The sequence below is a fragment of the Delphinus delphis genome, chromosome 5 (assembly GCF_949987515.2).
Source record: "Delphinus delphis chromosome 5, mDelDel1.2, whole genome shotgun sequence".
In the NCBI taxonomy this organism is placed as follows: domain Eukaryota; kingdom Metazoa; phylum Chordata; class Mammalia; order Artiodactyla; family Delphinidae; genus Delphinus; species Delphinus delphis.
The window spans coordinates 63,209,972-63,233,008 of NC_082687.1; the positions used below are offsets into that span (position 1 = coordinate 63,209,972).

The window sequence follows — 23,037 nt, forward strand, 5'->3', positions numbered from 1 at the left end:
AAATATCTTTCTTACGTGAGATTTCTTAATCTGGCCTCATTTGGCATCATCGGTGATGGAGCACCATCTCTTTCCCAATGGGTAGGCTTGGAGAGGTAAATTTGTTCGAACTTCAGCAAGTATCTTGGCTAAAATGAAAACAAAAACAATGGAAAAGGGTAAATAATTTTTTTCCATAAACGATTTAATGATTCCATTTTAATCAACATTAACATTTTGAGTAGAAACAGCTCTAGAAAATGCCAAAGTCAATCCACTTTACTAAAATGGTGACTCTCCCAGGGCAACACTCATACTCCACAAACGTCAAGTTTTATACTTCATCACTTTCTTAAGGTGGAAGACAAAAGGAGATTTAATGTATCACAAGTAAATAAAGACTAAGCTCTGAGTTCATATCAAACAACTGAAATGGATTTGCATTAATGATCTGTATAGCTGTTTCATGTGCCCTCTCCTTAGTTTAGGTCAGGTTAACAAAGTTATCAGAAAACAAAGAAAAGATAAATTCATACAATTAGAAGTGTGTTCTAAACTAATCAACAGAAGATAGAAAAAAAGAAAACCTAACTCTTCAATTAAATGTACAGAAGACATCGGTGCCAGCTATGGGGCAAGATAGATGCACTGATTTCGGACCCCTCCTTGTACACTGTCAAAGCCATTCTGACTCTGGACAATGATGGAGATAGATTTTTTGCCAAGTACTGTGATGACAGCTACCTCTGTGTCAAGGAGCAAAAGGCCTTTGAGAAGAACACTTTCAACAAGACCTGTCAGTCTGACACTGAAACTGCCCTCTTGGGAGTCCTGACAGTGGTATGCAAAAGCAGTTATCGATCTCTATTTCTATACGATTGGCAGCTCATACGAAAATGAGATGATGCTCATGGCTATTCTGAACTGCCTCTTCTTCGACTCACTGAGCCAGATGCTGAGGAAAAATGTAGAAAAGTGAGCTCTGCTGAAGAACATGGAGGGGTTCTTCTTGGTTGTGGATGAAATCGTAGATTGAGGGGTGATCCTAGAGAGCAATCCCCAGCAAGTGGTACAGCGGGTGGCACTAAGGGGAGATGTCCCCCTTACAGAGAAGACTGAGTCTCAGGTGCTGCAGTCAGCCAAAGAACAGATCAAGTGGTCACTCCTTCGGTGAAGACCTCACTGTTCCTGGCTCCATACCCCCTCAAAAAATCCACATGTCTGCTGTGACTTCTCATCCAGTCCCCCAACTAATGCTCTCAGAGTCAGCTCGGGGATCCCAGGGATCCTTAGATCTCCATCCTGTCTGTGGCTGCCTCCCCCACAAACCCATATACGCTTCCCATTCCTTCGCACTCTTTTTTGCAGTTCCGGGACTAAAGCTCTCAGCAGATTTTTGGACACAGGGCAGTGGAAGAACCCTCTTCCTTTCTCAGCTGGATTATGCTCCCATGCTTTCCTATCCCCCATATTTTCTCCCCCACTTCTGTGCCCTTTGGCTGCAGCTACACTTCAGATCAAAGCAGGAGAAAGAATGTGCTGAGTGTTTTCCTCCCTTTGTCTTTACCCTGCCTTCATCCCAACAGCCCATCAAGGGGAGGGAGAGCAAATTCTTTTCTACAGAATGAGTGGGGGTGGGGAGAGGCATATCAAGTCTCAGCCGCAGCCCTACATGCTGACCTCAGTATTTTCTCCCATTCCTTCTTACTGTCCAGGACTCCAGCCTTGGAAAAAACCTTGGGAACAGCTCATAGGCAGGGGACAGAGTGGAATAAGCAGTGATTTAAATTTTACTGGAGAGGGCCTATAACATTCTGTATTTCAGCCACAGCTGCATGTTTTACCCTGATCCTGGCTTACAGTTTCAAAACTGCTGTGGTCTGTGCGTACCCACTGTGGGAGCGTCCATCTTTTTGTCCGATACCTTAACTCTCCACCTTCACTACCTGTGGGATCTCTGCCTGGCTTGTCCTCTCTGTGCCCTGGAGCAAAGCCAGTCCCTGAACTAAAACTCCACTGTAGTCTTGGGAAGAAGAGTTTCTGCTCAGAACTGGAGACAGGGTGGAATTGATGACTTGGGCCTCTGGGATCTCTCAGTCCCCTTCTCCCCCTCTCTTGCATTTCATTCTTCTGTCTTGGGTCTGAGATATCTGCTTGACCCTGTCCTCTCTCTGCCTCAGCCTTACATCCAGGCAGTAGGTCTGGTCATCTGGTCACCTCCCCTCCCTAGGTCACGCAGAGAGGTGCCTCTCTTCAGAAAACTTTTGGGATTTGGATTTCCCCAGGAAGGCAGAGGATGGCACACCCACTGTTGGGTCTCATCTCTCCCCTTGACCCAAAACTTCCCACAAAAATGTCTCAAGAAACCCTCCTGAGACTTAGTGTTTTGCCCCACCTGCCAATTCTCCAAAACTGAAGTGGGGTGGATAACTGGGCATCCTTGGGGGGCATTTTTGTGTAAGGGATGTATAGAGTCAGGATGACAGCCACCTTCATATACCGCTCTGTGCAAAGAGGAATTTAAAAACACACAGAAAATCCTAATTACTATTCTACATAAAGGAATGAGAATTTCCAACCCTGGCTGACTTTAGCTCAGTCCATAGTTAAGAAAGAAAGAAAGGAAGAAAGGAGAAAGAAAAGTTTTCAATTAAATATCTATCTGCTACCCAATAAAACAAGATCCATGAGAACTTTCCAGAGCTAAATGGATAGTGGATTTCTCTCTAAATCAAATATCAGAAAAGGAAAAGATGGGACTAAGCAGACCACTAAAGGAAAATTATTAATACCCAAGTTTCCCAAACTGGAGTAGGTAAAGAGCAAAGAGAACTAGTGGTGATAATGAACCAAAAGGAATTCAGCCATCCAACTACTCATTTCCACTATTACCCTAATCTAGGACATTATTATCTGAAACTTCAGCTATTCCAAGATTTTAATCTGACTCCAGCCTCTTCCCACTCCAAGTAAACACCATTTCCAAAGTAACCTTTTAAAAATAATGCTTCATGTACATTCTTTGACAATCTTTCCACAATGCCCCATGACATCCAAAGCATGTGACAATCTGGTTCCATCTTATCTTCCACAAACACCTATCAAAAACAGATCAAACCAAAAACAATCTACTGACTGCTGTGGTCCCTCTATTCCAGCCATAAGCCAAAAACACAAAGTATTTTTGCTGAAATGATTAAATATCTTTTCCCTACTAAGACTAACGCCCTTCACAGTCAGCTTAAGTCCCTCCCATCTTTTCCACTAAGCTCTGATAGCCAAGCTTGAGAGAGCTCTTTGGTAGTACTTATTCTGGCACTATGAAGCTGCTATGTTATATTGTTATCTCTCTTGTTTTGAAAAGACCATGAACAGAAAACGCCGTAAGTATAGGAAAAGCATTTTACACCCATTTTTCCAACACAGTGCCAGAAGAGCCAATTATTTTTGTTCTTAACAGCAAAAGTCTGTGCAGCACCTCCAACCAGAATGAGAATAATACATTAGCCCTTACGAGATAAGCTACAGAAAAGAGGGACTGAACTGGCAGGAAATAATAATCTCTCCCTCTGTCTAATTCTACTTCTTCTCTACCTCATTTTTTTTTTTAGCTTTCCCTGTCCCTCAAGGCCCATCATGCTGCCTCTCTACTCAGAAACTAAGGACATGGGAGTTCCCTGGTGGCCTAGTGGTTAGGATTCTGGGCTTTCACTGCCGTGGTTCAGGTTCAATCCCTGGTCAGGGAACTGAGGTCCCGCAAGCCAGGCAGCGCGGCCAATAAATAAATAAATAATGTTAAAAAAAAAAAAAAAAACTAGGGACAGTCATTTTTTGGACTACACAGTTATTTACAATCACTCATGTAAAACTAGATTCTAAAATGATAGCCTTGCTATGATTTAACAATGCTGAAAACATGCATATGTGTAAAAAAAAAAAGACTACAATGAACTTAGAAAAATTAAAAGAGCTAATATATTTGGGTGCTTTTCCCTTATTAGCTCTTATATTGATATAATAATGTATTTCATGCAACAAATAATCAAGGGAAAAAGGTCCTTCACCTATTTTTCTTTTGATTCCTTACTCTATGAAAGAAAAAAGTGGGATTTTCTGAGGCAACACGACTATTTCTGGCTTGCTTCTCTTTGTAGTTCATCATACCTCTGAGTTTCCTCTTCCTGGCTATTAAACACATACTATCTGAAAAAGAATTAGGGTTCTGCATTACTTGCAAAAATGCATCTCTCCATTAGTAAGAATAAATCAGGAGCTGACTGAAACGTTTTAAGTACACTAATAAAAACACCTCCTAACTTTTTATTTTTTTAACCTTTAAGCCAGGTGACAGAAGGACTGAAATTTCAAATCAATACCCTTATTTATATTACTTTATTGAACCATCTTACCGGTTCTTCAACTTCTCCACTAGCATGCTGAGCTTCGGCTTGTAGGTCTATAGGTGGAGCATCTTCCACAATTCTTTGAACAGACATCTGAATAAACTCATCAAAAGAATCCAGCTGTTGTCTGACCAAGCCTTTCTCATCAAAATAGGAACTGGGAAAATATTTGAGTTCATAATCAGTTACACCTAGTGATGTTTTCTAGCATATTTCCCCATTTTCATTATCATCAAATTTGACAAATACTAATCATTAAATACCAACACTCTGCACTCATCACTACATAAAATACTATGAGGTGTCCAAAAAAGAGGTAAGATTAGGAACACTTTCTTTGTAGGACTTATTGTTAAGTTTGGGGAAATGAGACATACTTGTGGGTAAAATTATTAAAGCACAACATAAGAACTATAAGGAAGTCCTAATTTATAAATGTCCTTTATAGATAAATTTCATCCAACCTCTTGAAACATTTCTCAAAACTAATGAAATGCATAGTCAAACAGAAAAATAAATGACAACATGGACAAAGAGAATATTATGCTAAGTGAAAAAAGTCAGAGAAAAACAAATACCACATGATTTCACTCATATGTGGAATCTTAAAAAAAAAAAACCCAAACCAAAACCAACCGACAAACAAAAGATAACAAAAGCTCACAAACACAGAGAACAGACTAGTGGTTACCAGAGAGGAGGGGGTTAGTGTGTGTGGGTGAAATGGGTGAAGGGGGTCAAAGGTATGGTGATGGATGGTAACTAGACTGTGGTGGTGATCCCTCTGTAGTGTATTCAGATGTTGAACTATAATGCTGTCCACCTAAAACTTATATAACAAAAAAAAGCATGGAAAAAAAGATAAAAATAAGAACTTTAATTTGAATAAGAGGGAAGAAAATGATATCAATGACTAAAATATAGCATGTGTAAGAACTTCGATTTTAGGTTAAAGATTATTCTACTTTGAATACGTTAAAGGTAAGATGGGACTAAGTCATTCAAGTGAAAATACTCAGCAAATGACTGATTAAAAATGGAGCAAGGGTGAGAGATCAAAGCTATTAGTATAGACACAGAAATCAAATACTGAAGCCCTAAAGAAGGACAGAGACTCGAGAAGAGTAGACACACCATTTGCAAGAGGAATCTCTCCCCTCACCACCACACAGGAAAAGCTGCATAGCTGGACTTAGCTCCTTGCCCTCTCTGCCTAGTAACTAACTCCCCCCATCCTCACATCAATTTTCTGAGACAACATTCGTAGCCCAACTACGAATCAGCCTTCCATTTTGGCATCATCAGATCACCTCACACGTAACTGGCCAGCCTACAGATTGGCTGGCTTTGGGTCAAGGTTCCACCCTGATTCAATCAACCATGGCCACCAATATTAGAAGCTCTCTATGGCAGAGAACACAGTACACATTCATCCCTGTATAAGGCACAGACTCAAGAAGAGTGGAGGCAACTTCCTTCAGTAGAGACTGTGAGCTGACAGGAAAGAAATTTCTCACAACCATTTAGGTCAGCCATTGGTACATAAGCACATGGAAAGCACAATCTGTAAGGTAAACAGCAATGGTTTTTATGGACAATTTACAATGAAAAATCTTTAAAAAACTATGGACAAGTTTCATCCTCCCAGGAAGCTGAACCATAGTTACTCTCCCCAAAATCATTAGGACAGTACTTCATTAGAATGCCATCCCTTAAACACCTAAACTATTTGAATAGTTCTTATTTATGGTATCTACTACCATGATTATTGTCCAAGAGACATCTTACTGAAGTCACTATATATTAAGTAATATCACATTCACAATGCTTGGGAAAGATCACTTGATATTAAATAGTGAAAAAACAAAATGTCATATCACAAAAAACTAAAGCACCTATAATCAATTAAAATATAAAGATCAAACGGCATTTTATTCTGTAACAAATGTTAAATGCAAGGACTTGTCAAATAGCATATATAATCCTTGAGCAATTTGTCACATAAGTTGAAAACAATTTGGTTTTTTTGGCTAAGATCAAAATATTCTTTCTCCCTGGCAATCACAAAATATAGGCATACTCCAAATATCTGGCTAAAAATGTCTCTTTGTGTTTAATACTCAAAATCATAGAAGATTCAAGTGTCTCAATACAAAGTGTTTATAGCCCATGTTTAATAGGAAAAAAAAACACATACTTACATCCCCAAAACTCATATTTTTAAAACAACGTTCAGCAAAGGTTCAGTTTTATTCCATACACAACTGGTAGAATGTCAGAAGCTTGTGCTCTTTGAAAAGGGAGTGTCAACTGAGAGGATGTGCATCTTGGAGATGGTGGGGCTCAAACAGGCATCAAAATGTTACTATATACAAAGCACCTGTCAGTTTGGTAAGTGAGGAGACTTGCAGCATTTTATATCCTAACATAGCAGGATGTTACTTTATTACTTAAAAGTTACTTCTCTTACCTATATGTAAGGCTTCCTGCTGAGTTTTATTACAGTTTAATTACACTTAGAATTGGATGGGAATGTGGGTCGAAATACCACCTGTTGTAACTTTATCCATTTAAAACAAGGAGAAAACCAAGAGGAATCAAATTAACAGCACCAGTAATGTAACAAATAGGCATCATGTGCCTCCTGATACAATGCACTGAGAGCAGAACATCACTGTTGCCAAAAGTAATCATCTGAAACTAATCATGAGGAAACATCAGACAAACCCAAACTGAGGGGCAGTCTAAAAAATAATTTGCCTATATTCTTCAAAAATGTCAAGGTCAAAAAAAAAAAGGTGAGGTCATGGGAAGCTGTAGAGAGATGGTGAGTTTGAGAAACAAAAAAAAAGAAAGGAAGATTGAGGAACTGTTCTAGATTATAGAAGACAAAAGAATAAGTCATGAAAACAAGATGTAATATATGATCTTATGTTGGATCCAGGATAAGAAAATTTTTATTTTGCTATGAACATTACTGGGACACTGGCAAAATCTGCGTAAGGTCTCTAGATTAAATAAGATTACTGTATTAATTTCCTTATTTTAATAAGATTATGATTCTGTAAAAGAATATTCCTAGGTAAACAACTGACTCAAATATTTCAGAAAAAAAATACGTAGACAGAGAAAGAATAAGGCAAAGAAAACACAGCATAAGGTTAACATTTAGGGAATCTGGGTGAAGTGTACATGAATTCTTTGTGTAACTTTTCTGTATATCAGAATACTTTAAAAGTTAAAAAAATAAATAAAATGACAAACCAGCTCTCATGCAGCATATTCACACAGAACATCTAATTTTCAAACACAGAATAAGCAGGAAATCCCTGTACAGTTTACAGTGCCTTTTAAAATTTATTCAGTTTGGTCTAAAAAGTTACCTAATTACAATCCAGCATGCCTCTTGCCACAAATCTGGTGTGATTTCATCATCATCCTCATCATATTGCATATCTGCAAAAACAAAAAAAATCATTCTCACTTGCAATAAATACTACTAGCTCACATCTTACTATGATGTGAAGTAGCAAAAACACATTTACTCTTTACTAAATAAAAAACAATCACTTTACCCCACTTCTTTAAAATTTCAGTCATCACATTACTTGAACTGTAATGAAACAATATACATAGGTATATATGTACACATACATAGGTCTACGTCACAGTATTCTCCCAATACACAAAGAGGCCTCGTGAGAAAGTTTCAGTGCAAGTCGTGTGAATCTGTGATTGTTCCATCATCTCCAAGAAGCCCATATAATTCTCATTAATAACTACCTATAATGATAACTAGGAGCAAGCTCATAATCCTCTGATCAATAGGCTCCTCAGAGACTGCAGTCAGAGATCAGGTTAAGAGGGAGGAGTCAGCAAAGGACTCCAATAGCTGGGCAATACCTTAAGGTGAACTGTCTATAACAGCAACATTTCACACATGGACAGGGATGACAGGCTGTATTTTCCAAAGATGGACACAACTATCTTCCATTTCACATGCTCTTTTATAAAGTGATCTTGACACTCCTACCATCAAAATATAGAGGGTCTATGCTTCCTCCCCTTGAATCTGGGTGGGTTTTTGACTCTCCCATAACTAAGAGAATACAGCTAAAGCAATGCTACATGATTTTAGAAGCTAGGTCAGGAATAACAATGCAATTCCACCTTCTTTATTGAAACACTTACTTCTGGAGCCCTGAGCTGCCGTTAAGAACTCCTACTACTTAGGTGAGAAAATCTAAATGGTGGGCCCACTTACGAGATGCTGCAATCAGCAATCCTAGTCCTTGTGTTTTCCTAGGCTAGATGCCAGACACATGAGTAAACACTCCACATCACCCAGCCCCCAGCAGTCAACACTCAGCTTTTGCGTCTTCCCAGTTCAACCACTGACAGACATCAGGCAACAGACAAGTCATTCCTACTATGCCTGTCCAAATTCCTGACTCATTTAATCCATGAACATATTAAATAATTTTTAAGCAGCAAAACTTTGGGGAATTTGTGCAGCAACAGTAATTTATAAAATGCGGCATTTGAAAAATCAGTGTGCACTGGTGCTAATATTAGTCTCATCTTCTGCAAAAGAATAAATGTGCTCTATTTTTGTTTTTCTATTCTGACCTATATACATAGTCTGTAAAACTTAACAACTTTGATTCAAAATTTGATACATATCCAAAATAAATTATTAATAAGTGCTTCTTGAATGGTCTGGAATTACTGACTCCTACACACGGGGGGCGAGGTAAAATAGACAAAGGTATCTAAAATGGCTTGGAGATTTCTAGCTTTGATGGCACACTAGATGTTATTATCACAGCCACCCAGGAGAAGTAGGAAGGTTGGAAAAGGAGAGATAATAATGAAGTCAGTTTTAGTTATACTTGTACATCATTTATCCTTTTTAACATTTTTGTTTTCTAGCCTCTGAGAAATGAGACTATATTACCTACTCAAAAAATTAAGCTGAAAAAACTTTTTTTGAATTTTTTTCTCAGGAGTTAAGAAAAAGAATACAATGATGCTAATAAATTTCTAGACGCAAGATAAAAATGAGACAAGTTTAAACAGTAGAGTTTAAGTTTTTGCTTCTATTTTCTCCATGAAGTAGCTGAGGGAATAAAGAGAAATGTAAGCGGTGGCCAGGAGATTGGGAGCTAGAAGAAAACGAACTTTGAAATAGCAGCTTTGGAGAACGGAAGAGGGAGCATTAAAAATATACAATGAAAATACACTACACGTGACTACGAACTCTACATGTAAAAAGAAAAAGACATACTGTCCCTGTTCGTTAAAATACATACCATCTAGAACTGTGTCATCTCGCGGATAGAGGAAATGTAAAGGTCATCTTTTAAAATAATTTACTTAGGCATATGACAGCATGAAGGAACGCCAAACTAAACCAAACCCTGCCCCCGCGCCGCACACACACAGAAACTATATTCCTTGTCCCCAGAGTTCTTCCAGAGCCTAACACAATGCCTGGCACAGGGTGATGCTCAAAAATTCAACTATTCATAAATTCATTAACTCTCGCCTTAAGGGAAATCAAAAAAGGAGTCCTTTGCTTCAAAGTCGGAACAACGGAACCTGTCGCATGGTTCTGCGCGCTGTTTTCAAGACGGGAAGGGAGTGTCAGACTCACCCAGGGGCAGACTGAGGAGAGAACAAGAGTCACCCTGACCGAGATGATAAAGGCTACGTTCCCTGCACCCTCCACCTCTCAAAATCCCGGATTCGTTCCCGGCCTCGGGAGTGTGGGGAAACGACTGGGGCCATGGTGCGGCGGGCCGAGGAGGAGACCGCAAATCCTCAACTCGTCCAGCTACCCACGTTTCCCCCCTTAGACAGGTCGCCACGGAGTGTTCTGGGTGGTCACCTACCCTCGTCCGCGTCATACATATTGGTAAACGGTTCCGGAGCTCCTAACTCTAGAAATCACACACGGAAAGGCGCGCAACGACTCCGACGTCCGCAGCGTGAGGCGAAGTAATTTCCGTCTCCGGCGTTCCCAGGATACGCTGCGTCCCACACGAAGCTCCGCCCACAAAGACGCCAATTAAGGTCTGCGCCTGCGCGAAGGGTACGTTAAGCTGTGTTAAGGGTTAGTATTGTGCATGCGCGATTTGTGGGCTGAAGTTTCCCTGTGCCTGAGAATGAGAACTGTTCTTTACAGTTTGAGTCGGATCCAGCCAATGAAACTTTGTTTTTCAGTGTTGTTGCACAAATAATGGCACCTAAAAAAAAAAAAGTCAAAAAGATTTAATAATAAAGGGTTTAGTTGTAGCCCTGCTTTATTTTTTTCGGTTCCAAAGACTTAAAAATACGAAGATTTAAAAAATGATTTCTGTGCTCCGGAGCCTGTGCTCCGCAACGGGAGAGGCCACAACAGTGAGTCCGCGTACCGCAAAAAAAAAAAAAAAAAAAAAAAAAAAAGATTTCTGTGTACATAAACCATTGTCAATTTTTTAAAATGTTTAAGAAATATTTTAATGTTGTTGCACAAATACTGACACCCGCAAAAAAATAATAAAGCCAGGAAGATGTATTAATAAAAGGTTTTAATTGTGGCCATAAGTCTGCGGCATTAGATTTTCTATTTTCCAATCCGAAAGACAAAACAATACGAAGCTTTAAAAAATGTGATTTCTTAACGGCAGGTAGAGCCAGCGGCGGCGTGTTGAAGAAGCCTGAAAGTTGATAAACCCTCACTCACTAGCCTATTGGGCCAACCCACCCCAGTTAAGGTGCCCGGGGCATTTATCTCCGCTTTAAGTGGGCTCTCTGACCACAGAGCCTTCATCGCGAGAACTCACGAGATTAGACGCGGGAGGAGCTGAAGTGCGACGCTGAAAAATGACAGCTCTCAGGTAGTCCCGGGCTGTCGCTACCGTTTTACGCACATCTGGGGCCACAGAGCACGTGAGAAAAGGTGGCTCAGCCCCTTTGCCCACGCCCGCGTTTCTCATGCTGCCCGCGGGCCTCACTCGTAGGCTTCTGTGCAGCTTCCTGCGGGGATCCACTCCCACGATAGCGCGCCATGGCCTCCGGGAGACGCTCCTCGAGAGATGTGCGACCAACTCCACCTCCCGGCACTCATCCGGCCTGGGATGTGGGCTTCCCCGTGGCGCGACAGCGACTGGGGATAACCAAGGAAGGGCTGACATGGAGGAGAGTTTTGTGTTCCCCGAGTACGTCCCGGATTCGGAGCCCGCAGTGACCCTCCAAGACCAGCTGCGGGAGCTGCAGCAGCGTCAGGAGGAGGAGCGACGGGTGCTGCAGCGGCAGGAGGAGCGGCGGCAGCAGAAACTACGCACCGGCCGGCGGGTGCACCCGGTCGTGGGGCACCCGGACGCGACGGTGCCGCCCAGCGGCCTAAACTGTTCGGGTTGCGGGGCGGAGCTGCACTGCCAGGACCCGGGACTGCCCGGTTACCTGCCCAGCGAGAAGTTCCTCAGCGCGGCGGCGCAGGAGGACGGCGGACTGACGCAGACCGTGTGCCAGCGCTGCTGGCTGCTGGTGCATCACCGGCGCGCCCTGCACATGCAGGTGAGTCGCAAGCAGTACCTGGAGCTGGTGACTGCCGCGCTGCGGCGGCCCGAGCCCGCCCTGGTGCTGTACATGGTGGACCTGCTTGATCTGCCCGACGCCCTGCTGCCCCACCTGCCCGCGCTGGTGGGCCCCAAGCAGCTGATCGTGCTGGGAAACAAGGTGGACCTGCTGCCCCAGGATACTCCCGGCTACCGACAGCGGCTCCGGGAGCGACTGTGGGACGACTGTACCCGCGCCGGGCTCCTGCCGCCCCCTGGCTACCGAAGGCCACAACACCCCAGCGGGGACCGGCCACGGGACGGGGAGAATGCGAATCTTTCGCCCAGGTCCCGCACGGTGCTCAGAGACGTGCGGCTCATCAGCGCCAAGACTGGCTATGGAGTCGAAGAGTTGATCTCCGCGCTCCAGCGTTCCTGGCGCTACCGCGGCGACGTCTACCTGGTTGGCGCCACCAACGCTGGCAAGTCCACTCTCTTCAACACGCTCCTGGAGTCCGATTACTGCATCGCCAAGGGCGCTGAGGCTATCGACAGAGCCACCATCTCCTCTTGGCCTGGTGAGCCTTAGGATACCCGTCCCCTTCGTATTTTTTTAAAATATTTATTTGGTTGTGTCTGGTCTTGAGGTAGGCAGGCTCCTTAGTTGCAGCACTTGGGCTCCTTAGTTGCGGCAGCCTGGCTTCTTAGTTGTGGCATGCATGTGGGATCTAGTTCCCTGACCAGGGATCGAACCCAGGCCTCCTGCATTGGGAGCGTGGAGTCTTACCCACTGCACCACCAGGGAAGTACCCTCCTTCGTTTTCTGAGAAGCTGGAAGTCTGATCGTAGTTCAGGCACCTAGTCCTATATCCCTCCTTAATGTACACCAGGGGCCGGCTGGAGGCTTCCTTTAAAAATTCTCTACCTACTTCGGTCACATTTCTCTTTTGTGTCAGTTTAATGCTTGGAAATTCAGTACATGTTTTAGTAACTTTCCAATAGAAATAATTAGAGTACTTCTAGGTACCAGTCACTGTTCTAGGCACTGTAGATGAACCAGGGGACAAAGCAGTGTCTGCTCTCTTGGAGGTTTCCCTTGTAACTTTAGTTCTTTGTATATTTCTCCAGAAAGTCCTTTTACTTTCTAAACCTCCCTCCACCCTTCAGTCTCACTCTTCATATCTTGAGTTTAGTCAGGAGAGTACTATACAGATTTAACATTTGAATAATTCACTAATGCAATATATGTGGCTTTGTTGCAAAGAAATATCAACTTTGTGACTTAAAGAAACGTCTGTAGTAATTGCAAACTGGGTCCTTCTGTGACTTGTTTGTATCTAATAGTTGGCAAAGTGAACTACTTCATTTGATTCTTTGAAACCAGTGTTGAACTTTGCTTGATAAGCTGTACTTCTCTGTCAGGGACACTGGTTGACTTATACACAGAAGTGCTTTTATACCGGTTAGGAGTATGCAGAAGATGTAAAAGATCAGGCCTGTAGATTTGGCATTCAAATCCTGGTTGAGCTTGTGGGCCAATCTCTGAACCTATTGCCTCATCTGTAAAGTAAGAATAATTTTGTGGAGGGTTGTCATGAAAGTTAAGAGAAATAATCACAGTATCCAAGACAGTGTAGATCCTCATACATGTTTTATTCCATTTTCTTGTACAACGTTTATGAGAATATATGTCTTCTTTGGTATTTCAGGTACTACATTAAACCTTCTGAAGTTTCCTATTTGTAACCCAACTCCTTACAGAATGTTTCAAAGGCAAAAAAGGCTTAAAAAAGATGCAACAGAAGCAGAAGAAGATCTTAGTCAGCAAGAACAAAATAAACTTAATCTCTTGAAAAAGCATGGTTACGTAGTAGGTAAGCATCTTCTGTAGGAAAACTCTTCCTTAGGTCTATGCTAAAATTTTCTGTAGAACAACCTGAAATAGAGCTCTCTGGAGCTAGCCAGTTTTTGTGGGGAGAGACACTTCCTCTTTCTGGAACATAGAGGCCTTTTAGAGGCAAGGCTACTGTTTGGAAACCCAGAATTCATTGTGTTGGGAAAATTGAGACAGTAGATACTTGGAGAAATCCAGGAAAGGAAATGCAAATAACTGCCTCTCTGGCCATTGTCAGCAACAAGCATTTTCACTAAGATACCAGCCCCCTGTACAAGTTGTTGACCTGCAGCAGGTTTAAACTGGATTGTCCCCCTTTCCTTGGTATCTCTTTACAACCTTTCTTTACTAAAAACAGTTTGATTCCCAAAACTCTCCCCCTTTGCCCAGTGTGCACAGCCAGCCACACATACTTGATCAATGCAAGAGTCCGACTCCCACTGCATTTAGAAATAAAGCAAAAGTATCATTGTGGTCTCACTTCCTTCCAAACACCATTGTTAGTCCTAGTAACTTCTACGAGGCAAACTTAAGAACTACCTGTCTCAAGTCAAAAGCTTTAAAGGAGTGACTACTAACTTCAGTATAACTTGTTCTAGGAAGAGTTGGAAGAACATTCTTGTATTCAGAAGAACAGAAGAATAAAGCTGCCTTTGAGTTTGATGCCGATTCACTTGCCTTTGACATGGGAAATGAACCTGTTATGGTTGCAGATAAATCCACCAAACGAGTAGAATTGACCCCACAAGATGTGAAAGATGCCCACTGGTTTTATGACACCCCTGGAATTACAAAAGAAAATTGTGTAGGTATTTAATGTCTTTTAGAAACATTAACTTTCAATTGCAAGAGTAGTGTCTTAATTGGCAGAAAAAGAGGTATCCTTTCATTTTAGACTCAGTTCTGATTCATGCATAGAAGCGTTTCAGGGATGAATCTATATGCCATCAAGTACTGTATGCCATTTGGTAGACGTCACTGCTAACAACCTACTTCTATCCTTGTGGTTGTTACCTTAGTTAGGAAGACATTTACAGAATCCTAGATTTTGAGGTTGGAAGAAAGCATAAATATCACTGCAGTCCAGCCACCTGTTCCATGCTTGAGTTCCCTCTATAACATGTTCACCAGAAGGTGCATCCACCTTGAATTGAAGTAAGGAGTGACTCACCATCAGCTGAAGCAGTGTCACCTCACCTCCCAAGGTAACCCTGCTCTTTATATTGAGCCGAGCAGTGTCCCTGTAATTTGTACCTATTGTTCCCCAAAGGTGTATAGAACAAATATAATGTCTAGTTCCCCTTGCCAGACATTGAAATGTTTTAGAGTGTAATATCCTCTCTCTTCCTCACTCTACCCTTTTCTTCTCTTTCATTAGTTCAGCCAACAAACATGGAGCACTTACTGTGCTGACGTAATCCAGATGGTTTGTCTTCATTTCCTATAGCTATTCTGAGAACAGGCTATGAACAAAGGACCCTTTCCAGAACGAATTCTAATTTGTTTTTGTTCCTGAAAGTATGACACAAAGAACTAACTTTCTTATGTAAGTGCCCTCAGATGAACCTAATTTAGAATAGAATCAACTCTACCTATCTTGCCCTTGTATATCTTTTTAGTCCAGTTGCAGGATCTCCCGGGCAACTTTTATTTTATCTTAAATTCAGCCTATATCCTACCTATTTGTTATATCTCAGAACCTTTTATTCATTTGCAGTTTTTTTGGTTTTTTTTGTTTTTTAAATTTATTTACTTAATTTATTTTTGGCTGGGCTGGGTCCTCATTGCTGCATGTGGGCTTTCTCTAGTTGTGGCAAGCAGGGGCTACTCTTCGTTGTGGTGTGTGGGCTTCTCATTGCGGTGGCTTCTCTTGCTGCAGAGCACGGGCTCTAGGCACGCGGGCTTCAGTAGTTGTGGCACACGGGCTTAGTTGCTCCACAGCAGGTGGGATCTTCCCGGACCAGGGCTTGAACCTGTGTCCCCTGCGTTGCCAGGTGGATTCTTAACCACTGTGCCACCAGAGAAGCCCTCATTTGCAGTTTTGATCATTATCCAAGTCACTGACTGAATCAAGTGTGTATCCAGGATACTGCCTTTCAACAGATCCACTAATCAGCTTCCTTTGAATATGGTTAGTGACCAGGTTCTAATTCACCTAGTTATCTCCGTATATCCCTATGAAACAACATTAGATTCTTAGATACTTTTCCTTCCTTTGCCTCATCAGAATCACTTGTTTCCTTCTCAGAATTTGATGTACCTTTTAACTTTTTTTTCTCTCTCCTAGAATAATTGTGTCCAGTTTTTACTTCCTTAGCAATCCAGAACTTCAGAGTAACTGTAGTGCTTCCTAGTAATGTTCTTTAACTTTAACTTCAACTTTAACCTTAACTGTTCTTTAACTTTAACTTCACCAACTCATTCTTCAGTTTTAGGCTCAGTTAGGTCAGAGATAGCAGTTACTTCAGTCATGTATATCCTCTTGTTAATTAGTCAGAAAGGCAAGACTTTGCTAACTCGCAAATTCAGATTTGCTAATTTGCAGTGAGACCCTCAAGGTTTTAGATATAAGAGTTCTCTCAGGCAGTTTGATTTTCTGTCCATTTATTGATATATTTATTTAATGCCTTGAACCAGTGTTTCCCAAATTGAACCAAGGAACTCTATTGTGAAGTATTAGGGTCTCTGCTAAAAGGGTTAAAATATTTCTTTACTGCACGTGGCTTTTAATGTGCTTTTTCAAGCACAAATACTCACAGCCCCCTTACATATTCTCTTGTGAGTCTCCCTAGATATCACATATTTTGTTATCTCCTTGTTATTTTTCTTAAGAAGCAAGTTCACAAAAGACTTCTGGCCATTTTTTTACTTTCTCAAAAATTTTTAAATCAGATTTTGATTCCCTAAGTCTTACAAGAATCTTGTACCGCCTGGCTTTTCTTTTCCATTTTCTCTAGTCTATTTAGGAACTCTTCATCCTTAGAAGCCACAGGATTCATAACTTTCTCTCATTTTTTTGCTGAGTATTTGGAGGAAATAAGGAAACCAAAGACTGGAATTTAGAAAAGCTTCTTCAAGCTCTTTGCCTGCTCCAAGAACGGGGTGATCATTTTCATTTAATGCATGCATAGCTGCCACTAGGACAGAATATAGCACGTTACCTTACCTTACCTTTATCTGAAAACTACTGCTCCCTAGAAGGCTTGACGAGAGAACATATTTTTTCTCCTGGGATTGAATCATCAGTGTTTTCAGTTCACAGCAAGTTTGACAGAATTCAGAGGATGCTGCTGTTTCATATTCCTGTAAAGTTATTTTGCCATTACTCAAGATTAAGTTGTAAAACAAGAGTAAAGCCATCTATAAATTGATTCATTTAGAAAGAATATATGAATTTTATGTGCAGAAAATTCTAAAATACATACTTTGATTTCTTGTGAAGCCTGGAATATATAATAACTTTTTATCCTACAGGTAAAGCATGATATATCAGACGTTCATTGAAAGTAATTCTCTAAAAAATCTGCCCTCTGCTTTACAGATTTTAAGTCTTCTAACAGAAAAAGAAGTAAATATTGTTTTGCCAACACATTCCATTGTTCCAAGAACTTTCGTGCTTAAACCAGGAATGGTTCTATTTTTGGGTGCCATAGGCCGCATAGATTTTCTGAAGGTAAGGAAAGTCCGTACCATTGAAAAATGACTTTAGTATTGGGATTTACTTTAAGGAAGCAGATATACAATCAAGACTAGCAAAATGTTGATAACCAGGTCATGACTATGTGGGGGTTGGTATACTATTCCTTTGTGTGTGTTTGAAAATGTCTATAGTAAAAACCTGGGATAATGAAATGGGGGGAAAAAAAGTAATAGGTCTTAAAAAACTGTATCTTCAGTAGGCAGTCGAGTGCCCCATACAGCTTGGCATTAAGCAAAGATACTTTCCCTCTCCTGTGGTATTGTCTTACATGGAAATCAGAGGTCGTACCTTTAAGTGCAGGGTTAATATGCATTAAATAAATTCCATGCTCTTTATATTCCATGATGTGTATACTTTTATAGATGTGTTTTTGGGTTTGGTATTCATTTACATAGCATCACTCAGAGATTTTAGAGCATCTATAGAATTGATCCCCGTTTTACCAAAGTGAGGAGAAAAATGGAAAATGAAACATGGATATGTCCAACAACACTAAATGCAACCTGCAAGCCATTGCCTTAGCACACTTCTTGGTTTTGTGTTTGTTCATAATTTGTTGGAAATTTAGGCTTACACACTTAAAACCTTATGTATTTCCATAGAGACCATAGAATGTTAACATTTTAAACCAAACTTTACACAGGGACGCTTAAAGCAGACAGTATTTTTTGTTTTTTATAATAGACGTTTGTTTGTTTTTTTTTTAAGTATCAACAAACCTATGGAAGGAATCATAGTTTTATGTAAATGGGTGAAATGCAGTATTCTGCCATATTTTGCACCCCCCCACCTTGTTTTTTTTGGCTGCACTGCACAGCATGCAGGGTCTTAGTTCCCCAACCAGGGATCGAACCCGTGCGCCATGCAGTAGAAGTGCAGAGCCCTAACCAGGGGACCACCAGGGAATTCCATTTTTTTTTTTTAATCATACCTTGTTATGTGCTGGTTTTGCAAGTTTTTCATTATATAAAATAAGTTCCTTCTTCCTTTCTTAAGGGAAATCAGTCAGCTTGGTTTACAGTTGTGGCTTCCAACTTCCTTCCCGTTCACATTACTTCGTTGGACAAGGCAGACACTATATATCAGAAACACGGGGGTCATACGTTACTCAAGGTAAGACAACACGCTTTGATGGTTGCATAGTTAGGTTAACACACCCTGTGATAGTCCCAGGGCCCTGCTAAAAATGCCTTTGTTGGACAGAACCATCTTTGTTACACTCTCAGCTAGCTCTCCCCTGACCTTGTTCACCTTGAGGATTTTGACTATATTTGTGAGGTGGGCTCCTATAGAAAAGGGACGTTGGATTGGACTGATCCTAGAATAGTGACAGAGCTGGGTTTTCTCTAGGTCATACTGTCCAATACGGTAGGCCCGTGTGCCTATTTAAATAAATTAATTAAAATGAAATAAACTTTAAAATTTAGTTCTTCACTTGTACTAGCCACTTTTCAACTGCCCAGCGGTCACATTATTGCAGAAAGTTGTGCTGTATACTGTGAGTGAAGAGCTCCAAGTTACAGATTTTCTCACAACTGGGTGATGCTACTGGCATCTAGTGGGTGGAAGCCAGAGATGATGCTAAACATAATGCAATGCACAAGACAGCACCTCACAACACAGAGTTATCAGGTCCAAAACGTGCATAGTGCTGAGTTGAGAAGCCCTTGTATGAGTGGAAAAGCTCTCCTCCCAGGTTCTTAATCCCAGGCACTTAGAGGTTATTGTACCTCTTCTCTCCTGCTTTACTTGCTCCTTCCTTTGACCTGTTAAGCAGTGTGTTAAAATTTCTCTGATCTTTATTTTTTTTTAATATTTATTTATTTGGCTGTGCTGGGTCTTAGTTGTGACACTTGGGATCTTCATTGCGGCATGCATGTGGGATCTAGTCCCCTGACCAGGGATCAAACTTGGGCCCCCTGCATTGGGAGCACAGAGTCTTAACCATTGGACCACCAGGGAAGTCCCTCTCTCTAATCTTTAAAAAACAAAACTCAGTGTCCCGCTCATTCCTCCTCTTTACAATCAAGTTTACTCCTCACGTCCCATGCTCTGCAGTCCCTGTTGTGCCCTTTCTATGCCACTGAAATTGTTCCAAGTTCACCAGAGACTGAATGGGGCCTGTTTACAGATCTTTAACCAGACATGGGTACACACTGTTGGCTGGTGTGTAATGTATGACAGTTAAGATCTCTGGAGCCAGGCTGGGTCCAAATCCTGCTCTGCTCCACCACTTAACGAAGCTGTGTGACTTTAGGTAAGTTTCCTTTACCTCTCTCTGTTGTACCTACACCACGAGGTTGTGGAGAAGATCAAGTGCAAGGGGACTGTTGTCACTGCTCCATATTTGTGGTGATGAAGATTATGGGACATACCTACTGCAAAAATAGCGGGTACATCCAATGCAGAGGTGATTTACCATTAATTAATGCTCATACAACTGAAAATAAGTCAAAACACAAAATACACACCCGCCCTTCAACAAGGATAAAACCAACCTGACTTGGGAAGTAAATGCTTCTTTCTCTCTGGATTTCCTAAGAAAGCCAGAGTGAAATTAAAACTCCATCGAAATAACTGCCCTAAAGTTAATACTCCAGAGACATGTGGGATTTTCAGGGTAGGGCTCCACCCCCATGCATCTGTGTAGTCTTCAGAGTGGACTCACTGATAATTCACAAAACAACACTGAGGCTTCTCTCCCGGTGTAATACAAATGGTTTCTTGGGCTGCTCTGTGGCTCATCCTTGCCTTCTGGTTTTCTTACTCACCTCCCAAGTCAAAGTCAACCCTGCCTCCTAATTATCACTGAGTCCAGCCTCATAGTCCAAACTGTAATCTACTTTCTTTAGGCTGTTTTGATATCCTTAGGTATTTTCCCAGCTCCCAGTTTTACTGCCTTCTGCCCACCCTCACCCCATCACAGCTGTAGTTCTCAACCAGGGCTGACTCTTACCCCAAGGGAACATTTGACAAAGACTGGAGGCATTTTTGGTTTTCACAACTTGGTGGATGCTGAGTAGAGGCTGCTAAAAATTGTGCAATGCACAGGACAGCCTCCCGAGACAAAGAATTATTTGGCCCAAAAGGTCAATAGTGCTGAGGTTGAGAAACCCTGCACTACGCAGATTTTTCCAAACTACAAAGCAGGCCACAGTATTCTTTCTTGATTCTTTTCTCTTTCCTGCTTATAATTCCTTGGTAGTTCCACATTACTGAGAGAAGTCTAAACTGATAGCCTCATCAGTAATGTACAGACACACATAACATACTCTGCACAGTTAAACTACAGTTCTCTGAACTCATTATCCTTTTTCCAATTTCTGTGTACATGATACTAACCCAGGATACCTTCCCACTGAATAACTTTAATCTATTTTTCAAATTCTGCTCTTCATTAATGTTTTCCTTGACCAAACCACGTTCATTACTTCCTTCACAATCACAGTACTTAGTAGATGCCTCTCATCACGTTTCTTACCTTGTAATTTATTTACTTGCTGTTTCCACCTTCTGATCTCCTCGGGGGTAGGGACCATATAGAACATATTGTAATAGCTATCTTTGTGTCCTTAGTGCTAAACACGGAGAGATCTGTTAATAAACAGGTAAATTATTATCCAGTTACTTCCAATTCATGGAAACATAGAAGCTGAATCTTACCCGTTATCCATGTACCCTTGAGAGGTGATGAGGCAGGGATTAATCTGTGTGTCCAGCCAGGCCTGTAAGAACTAAGGTATTTGGAAGGATGTTGCTTTAATTGCCCAAAATTATTGTGTCTAAAGCTTTATGGAGGACTGTAAAAACTGTAAGCTAATAAAGCAAGATTCTGCTGTCTGGACGTTACCACCAGTTGGATGCCCACATGGGGCCCTTGTCACTGGGATCTATAGGCTTCATCCATCACAGAGCTCCCGGGCTTTTCATTTGACCTAGAAGTGTGATTTGGGTTTTTTTCAACAGTTAAATGGTTTAAAAGGATTTTATTCTTGATACCTGTACAGTATTATCTTATCAGTGCCTTACTTAATATTAGAGTTATCAGGGGTTTAATTTGAACCTCCAAATATCTTCATCTCCTCCCAATGGAAGGTTCCAATGGGTGGAGAAGAAAGAATGGCAGGATTTCCTCCTCTTGTTGCTGAAGACATCACATTAGATGAAGGACTTGGGGAACCTGAAGCAGTGGCTGATATCAAGTTCTCCTCTGCAGGTAATTTTACACCAAGCACTTTTTTATCTTTTTTAATTTGGCCGCACCGCGCGGTATGTGGGATCTTAGCTCCCTGACCAGGGATCGAACCCGCACCCCATGTAATAGAAGCACGGAGTCTTATCGACTGGACTGCCAGGGAGGTCCCTACACCAAGCACTTTTTAAAAGGTGAATAAAGTAGCCTTACTGACCTTTAGTATATTTTTATACAGATATGCCTTTACTGACATAAGCTGAATATTTTAAGAAATACATACTAGATTATTCATAAGATGTAACCTACTCTGAAAATAAATCTGTACCTTTTCACAAATGCATTGTATGCTTTTAAAAAATAGAGTGAAAGACAGCAGTAGCCTCCCTTGGGTTTCCATTTTGAGCTGTGTTTGGTGTTTTTAATAAGATAGTTGCTAACACCACCTGTGTTCTGCCATGTTCTTGCATAGGCTGGGTAGCAGTAACGCCGCAGTTTAAGGACAAACTGCACCTCCGAGGCTACACACCTCAAGGAACAGTCCTGACGGTCCGGCGCCCACTCTTGCCACATGTAGTTAACATCAAAGGAGAGCGCATCCGGAGAAGCGTGGCCTATAAAACCAAAAAGCCTCCTGCCCTTGTGTACAATCTGCAGAAAAAGAAAAAAAGATAAATATATGAAGCTAACCTGTTCACACTGAAGATTAACGATATAGAACATACTGTATACATTGCATTGCATTAAATATTGCTATAATAAAACCTTCTGCCACCCTTTTTAAGCTACCAAGGACCGTGCCTCTTTTTAATGAATTTAGTTTGTAAACACAAGTTATTGTTTGGTAGGGTATGTATATGTGTGTATCTATGGTTCAAATATACCTAAAATGGAGTTCTGTTACACTCAGGTTTCTCCCACTACTATTTTTTGAAACCAGATGGCATTTCTAATTTGGAGTCTAGTTGAGAGAGCAGCTTAGCCGTTGGCATATGAAAAAATGGCAGAAAATCAATGTCTCCAAAATACATGGGCTGAAATGAGATAAAAGCAAGTAACTGGCTTTGCTCCAGAGTCATCCAGGGACCCAACCGGGGGACCATGCCGCAGCTTCCATCTCTGGGTCTAAGGTGGTTGCTCAAGTTGTCATCCTTTCGCAATGGCAAAAAGAGAAGAGAGTGAAGAGCGTGCAGCTCCCCTACTGAAAAGAAGGGGGAAGTGCTGGAAGTTGCCCACATCACAGCGCCCACTGGTCAACACTTACATGGCCGCACCCGCCATGGGGAAGCTGGAGGATGTAGAGGGAAATGGGGATTTCGGACTTGTAT

The 23,037-nt window shown here is 41.4% G+C and overlaps 2 protein-coding genes and 1 pseudogene across 2 annotated transcripts in view; 2 read left to right on the forward strand and 1 right to left on the reverse strand.

Annotated features, from left to right (window-relative positions):
• The window catches only part of POLR2B (RNA polymerase II subunit B), a 46,883-nt gene extending 35,587 nt beyond the window's left edge, over positions 1-11,296 (reverse strand). The window contains exons 1-5 of the mRNA XM_060012459.1: positions 11,210-11,296; positions 10,277-10,465; positions 7,766-7,838; positions 4,389-4,539; positions 16-128 (exon numbers count right to left, since the gene is read on the reverse strand). Coding sequence (XP_059868442.1) covers positions 16-128; positions 4,389-4,539; positions 7,766-7,838; positions 10,277-10,295 — 356 coding nt within the window. The 5' untranslated portion in view covers positions 10,296-10,465; positions 11,210-11,296. The remainder of the gene's footprint in view (positions 1-15; positions 129-4,388; positions 4,540-7,765; positions 7,839-10,276; positions 10,466-11,209) is intronic.
• Positions 583-1,440, forward strand: LOC132425648 (coatomer subunit zeta-1 pseudogene; annotated as a pseudogene).
• LOC132425947 (nitric oxide-associated protein 1) lies at positions 11,276-22,521 on the forward strand. Its single transcript, XM_060012465.1, has 7 exons — positions 11,276-12,501; positions 13,633-13,797; positions 14,417-14,622; positions 17,359-17,490; positions 18,514-18,630; positions 21,613-21,733; positions 22,182-22,521. The coding sequence occupies exons 1-7, from the start codon at positions 11,361-11,363 to the stop codon at positions 22,382-22,384; spliced, it is 2,085 nt and encodes a 694-aa protein (XP_059868448.1). The 5' UTR covers positions 11,276-11,360; the 3' UTR covers positions 22,385-22,521.
• The last annotated feature ends 516 nt before the right edge of the window (positions 22,522-23,037 follow it).

Bases quoted from the DNA above. Each gene is read 5' to 3' on its own strand.
- LOC132425947 (XM_060012465.1), top strand. From the start codon at position 11,361: ATGCTGCCCGCGGGCCTCACTCGTAGGCTTCTGTGCAGCTTCCTGCGG. The intron at 13,798-14,416 runs GTAAGCATCTTC...AACTTGTTCTAG, and splicing joins AAAGCATGGTTACGTAGTAG to GAAGAGTTGGAAGAACATTC. The intron at 14,623-17,358 runs GTAGGTATTTAA...TCTGCTTTACAG, and splicing joins GAATTACAAAAGAAAATTGT to ATTTTAAGTCTTCTAACAGA.